At 38.0% G+C, this 6000-nt stretch overlaps 1 protein-coding gene across 1 annotated transcript in view; it reads right to left on the reverse strand.

Moving 5' to 3' along the window:
- LOC142107389 (neuronal pentraxin-2-like) overlaps window positions 1–5792 on the reverse strand; it is a 28288-nt gene extending 22496 nt beyond the window's left edge. Inside the window, exon 1 of the mRNA XM_075190807.1 lies at window positions 4621–5792. Coding sequence (XP_075046908.1) covers window positions 4621–5592 — 972 coding nt within the window. The 5' untranslated portion in view covers window positions 5593–5792. The remainder of the gene's footprint in view (window positions 1–4620) is intronic.
- Between the last annotated feature and the right edge of the window lie 208 nt (window positions 5793–6000).

A 6000-nucleotide genomic window follows, 5' to 3' on the forward strand; every position in this document is an offset into this window, starting at 1 on the left:
CACACACATGCAGTATTTTTATGTTTATTTTAGTGTTATATTATGGGTGTAAAACATTTCTTTAAAGGGGTATTTAGATATATACTAACATTTTTGGAAAATGACACATTTACTGAGAAACCTAACAAGTCAAGTGATGCCTCTAATATCTTTCTTGAACTGCAATAAAGAGTAGCATAGCCAATACTCAGTTGAACCATTATTACTGCAGATCAATGGTCATAAAAGCATGTCTTTTTCAAATGCTTTACATTCCTGTTTATAAACACCAATTCAAAATTGTTCCATTAAACAATACGTTCAATATAGTTCAGAGACATTTTCAAAAGAGTTCCCCTTTAAACAGTTTTCTAAGCATAACGGAAGTGGAAACAGTTGTCATGTTACAGTATCTAAAAATTGTTCCTTAACATAAGTGTCCTCATTGCAGCATTTTATCAATGTCATGTAATTATCCCAACTAATAAGCCTTTTACAGATAGATGTTGGGTGCATTGTCAGGATTCCAGAGCCATACCAATAAATATTTGCAATATTCCCATTAACATTTTGTTATGTGGTTATATGACATGGCCTGAGAAAGAAGTTTTTAGAATCTTTGTATCAGTATTTAGCACTGCATTACATTTTTTTTTACTTTATAACATTATTGTATTTCAATTTTAATGTTTACATTTTCAGCTTATTTTATTAGAAAGAAAATTGCCCCATGTTGCTCATATCATCATCATCATCATCATTTATTTATATAGCGCCACTAATTCCGCAGCGCTGTACAGAGAACGCACTCACATCAGTCCCTGCTCCAATGGAGCTTACAGTCTAAATTCTCTAACATACACACAGATAGACGAGTCAATTTTATAGCAGCCAATTAACCTACTAGTATGTTTTTGGATTGTGGGAGGAAACCCGAGCACCCGGAAGAAACCCACGCCAACACAGGGCGAACATACAAACTCCACACAGATAAGGCCATGGTCGGGAATAAAACTCATGACCTCAATGTGAGGCAGAAGTGCTAACCACTAAGCCACGGTGCTGCCCATATCATCAACCTCATCATGTTTTCATACAGCGCCAGCAAATTCCGTAGCGCTTTACAATTGGGTATAGTTGTCATTGTCCCTTCATAACATCCTTCTGTTCTTCCAGAATCATGCATGTGTTCCTATTGCTGTTTATGAAGAAGTTTAGCCAATTGCAGTGACTGACAAGGAGACATAAACACCCTACTTCAGAGCTGTAACTTAGAATTTTAGCGCCTGGGGGAAAAAGGAAAACTGCTGCCCTTCTAGTCTTTAATTTTAACTAAATTAACCTAAAATATTCATAAACTGTGCCACCCTTCAGCATTGCGCCCTGTAGCACAGCCTTACTTACGGCCCTGCCATACTTGGCATAATAATGACGATAGTTCATATTAGCACAGCATTCATTATTACCTATTTTTTGTTTTAATTTAGAATATATTTAATACTTTAGATTACATTTGATACATGCAACAGAGTGATAGGGCTGAAGTAAGACTGTAGAATACGCTGCAGCCTCAAGCTTGCCACACATGTTCCGTATAAATTTAATGAGATTCAATCGCATGGTGCTCAGACCAGTTCCTCCATCACTAGGGCCTGTTTAGGAATAAATGGCACGCACAGGCCAGAAGCGTTAATCTTCTGTCTGTGTTTACCCACAAGTCCAATAATAATCCCATCAATTTTGATAAGATCATTATCGTGCATCGCAGGTTGCTATGTGACCACAGACGCGCAATAACAAGCTATGTTCCCATGATTTCCTGAAAGCAAGAGAGAGTGACCACTATAGGGTCTGATGCAGATGTGGATAGTTTAGAATGCAGGACTGTGCAGTTTGAGGCCACTGTCCATCTGTCAGTGTAGAAGTAGCTGTCTAGACAACACTTGTCTACATGTGCACTTAGTCTGCACAGATTCTACCAATCTTATTTTAGATGCTCAACTCCATGAGCCCTAATTAGGATAAAGTAGCCAGCAAAACACTGCTTTATCTAATTTTTTTTTGTAGAAAGTAGAGTTTTGTTATTTAAAATATGAAATTGTTTTCTCTTTAATAAATAAACTTATTTTCTAACATTGATTTGATGATTTATCTCCTGTAAAGCTATACTAAACGCATGCAGACAAATACACTATATCTATAAATATGTGCATTCAAATGTGATAAATGTGCTGATATATATCAGTTTTACAATGCTAAGGGCTGATTTATTAAGGCAAACAAATATTGTCTGATCTGTGTTTCTATTTTTTTCCAGCCAATCAGGTAAGGAGAATTTAAAAAATACATGGATGGATGATGGCGGTAGATGAACTCAAACACAAATTTGCAAACTGTGGCCAGTTATGTGCTTTAAAAAAATCAATCCCTGGGGCTGTCAATCATGATAATCTCTCTCTGACTTGATGCAACTGTACAGTAAAAACTCTCCTGACAATGAAAATGTTTTACAGTAATTGTTTTAGCATTTCCCGTATTCATCTGACCAGTGAGACATCCTGTCACCACCATGTATATTACTAAGAGCCTGTTAGAGGAATTAAGCATAATATTGTATATAAACAACTTCTAAAGACCTGTTATTTAAAGACAACTAAATTTTAATTAATGACATAATGCTTTAGATAAAGCAGTTACTAGTTCAATCTGCAAATACCAAAGCTACCAAATTGACAAAGCTTCGGGAACTTGCTAGAACGCATAATGATATGATGTAAAGTTGTGTGTCATTGTTCTCTATGTCTTACCAGATGCAAACTTGTTGGGGAAAATATGAAAGAGCGATTTGGAGTCTAAAATGGAAATCTGTGCTCAGCAGCATAACAAAGGCATATGCAGTCTTACCTCACAACTGTCCCAATTTAAGTGATGGGCAATCCTCCCACCGAAATTAAGGGGAATGACTTTGTCCGGTTGCAGTGCAGTTGGGTGGAATGTCCCACTGGGATGCACTTTCAATACCGCTCTTCATTGAAGGGGTGTTTTTAAGGCAGACAATGTCAAATATATTGGGGGCGCTTATAAAAACTGGTGCATAGATAGCTGAAAAAAAAGGATTTGTAATCCCTAGCAACCATTTAGACATTTTTCTAAACTGCACTAGAAATATGATGGGCTGCTTGGGTTACTGCACCATATTTTGAGCAGATATTTGTGCACTATTTTTTCAAGCGATTTTTCAACTAGTTTTTTCAGAGATTGTGACTTGTGATTGGTCCTCCCACTCATTTTTTTTAGAACAAGCTACACGTTCCAAGCATAAAGTGAAAAGATTCAGACTCAGGGCATTATAATAGCTCAGCGGCGTTCAAAATAAGCTACTGGATAATAGAATCCGCCCCTTAGGAATTTTCACTTATGTCACCATGTCTATGTATATAGAGAAATTGTTATGGCAATGCTTGCAGTTTGCTTAGTTTTAATAGCACATCTTAGCTAATGTTTAACTGGACAAAGCCCATCTACAGTCTGTTCTTTTGCAATCTTTGGAATATGCTAGCCTTGAATTACTTTCTAGTTTCTACCTTAGCATGTGTGAAAATATTTTTGTTTGGTTTAAACCACATAATAAAAAAAAGTTGTGCCAAACAATAAATCCACATTTTAATGTATTTAAATTGGGCTAGAAACATTTTGTTTATGCCAAAACTTGTGGATCCAAAGTTCAATTTACTTATTTTTACTTATATACTTATGCTCTGACGAACTATTATTGAGGTACTGTAAAACTATCATTGGCCTCAATCAGTTTAGTCTTGAATATAATACTCCTATCATTACTTTGTCTATGAAAACTTGTCAATGAAACTACTTTGTCAATGAAAACTATCTACTGTAAAAATTCCAAGGGTACTGAGAATACAAAGAACATTTTCATTGCATTTATAAAGGGGAAACACTGTAATGAGCGAAAAAAATAGTTCAACAGCAGATATTAATACTTTATGGCAGAAACACTTACATGAGATGTGATTACAGCCAGAGTTATACAAGCTTGTTAAAGCTCATCTAACCTACAGAAAAGTTGCAATGTCAATAACATACTCTCAAAGATATGCTATAGTATTTATTTACACTATGGATAAATTAAGTAATGAGCATGTGTAGTCACATAAAATCTACGTAGTATCACCCTGAGGGGTATATTTACTAAACAGCGGGTTTGAAAAAGTGGAGATGTTGTCTATATCAACAAGTCAGATTCTAGCTGTCATTTTGTAGAATGTAGTAAATAAATGACAGCTACAATCTGATTGGTTGCTATAGGCAACATCTCCACTTTTTCAAACATGTAGTTTAGTAAATATACCCCTGAATCTCAAGTAATACACTGATACCTGTATTAACAAAAGAAAAAAATCCGGGTTAAGCTATAACCTGCCTCTGGGATGCAGTTGCTTTGCAATCTTTGTTATAACAGGCTGCCTAACCATGATAAACTGAACATGCACAGCTCAGATAAAAGTTGTGTTCACTTATACGCTATAAACAAAAATAATTTAAGTTGTTTGCTGTAATACAGTTTGAACAATAGAGTCTTGCTTTAGTTTAAAAATGTAAATGCATTAAAAGTATGGGTACCTGTAGATGTTCCAACCTGTCCTTCAGTGACTCCAGCATTCTTTCCATCTGAGGAATTCCAGATGGTGTGACCTCTGGGGGGTCTTCCATTGTGTTTGGTGGAGCACTTGACTTGCGATAGACATCATGCTCTGGTTGTTCCCTGTACTCCCGGTGGGTGAGATGATGGTATTCATGATCTCTGATATGTCCATGGGTATCTTCATAACCATGAGGGTGCTCTCGCTCATGCCCATGGTCTCGTTCATGACCATGTTCTCTCTCGTGTCCATAGTCTCTTTCATGCCTCTCTTCCCATTCATGTCCATGTTCTCTCTTAGGTACATGTTCTCTCTCATGACCATGTTCCCATTCATGACCATGTTCTCTTTCATGCCCCTCTTCATACTCATGGCCATGTTCCCTTTTGTGTCCATGCTCTCTGTCGTGCCCCTCTTCATGCTCATGGCCATGTTCCCTTTTGTGTCCATGTTCTCTGTCGTGCCCCTCTTCATACTCATGGCCATGTTCCCTTTTGCGTCCATGCTCTCTGTCGTGCCCCTCTTCATACTCATGGCCATGTTCCCTTTTGTATCCATGCTCCCTTTCATGCACAATGCTTTCTTCATGTCCATGTTCCCTCTCTTGTCCATGCTCAGAAGAATGACCATTACTTTCTTCGTGTCCCCTGCTGTGAGGGTAGCCTTCACAACGGCTAAGTTTCACAGTCAGCTCTCGGATTGTCTCCCTCTGGTCTAAGATTGTTTCCTTCTGGTGAACCACTGTCTCACGCAGATGTAGTATGGTTTCTTTGGCTTCTTCCTGCATGCCCGCCCAGTGCCCCCCACTACCTGGGCTATGTCGCTGCATGTTTGGCTGGCAGTCCATATCTAGAGGCATTGGGGTGCAGACAAATTTTGGAAGAGGATATTCGCCCAAGCTAATATGTACCAGGACAGTATACACCACCACAAAAAGTGTGAAATATTTCATTTTTATCCCAAGAATATACCACTTTGTGGAAGCTGGAAATTCAGTCCCTTTTTGACTGCCTCTCTGTCTTCCTATGCTCAAGTTGTCCTTCTTAGTTGACAAATGACATTCAAAGGATTTTAAAATCTGATTTGCTGTGTTTCTAATGTCACCTCCCCCTGTAATGATCAAATCCTCTTCTGTTGTTATTCCATATCTCTCTTGCTCTGGCAGCCTGGTCTAGAAGAGGCATTAGGTAGAATGCTAATGTTCTTAAATCCCTGGGAGGCCCAACCTCCAATCTGGGTGTCCTACATGCAATGAGAGCAGATCAAAGACTTACTTTAAACATAGCTAATTAACTCAGGAGGACTTTAAGGAGATGATGCCCTGGTAAACTATTCTTGCCCTGAAATCACTTTTAGACAG

Source organism: Mixophyes fleayi, chromosome 11 (genome assembly GCF_038048845.1).
Source record: "Mixophyes fleayi isolate aMixFle1 chromosome 11, aMixFle1.hap1, whole genome shotgun sequence".
In the NCBI taxonomy this organism is placed as follows: Eukaryota; Metazoa; Chordata; class Amphibia; order Anura; family Limnodynastidae; genus Mixophyes; species Mixophyes fleayi.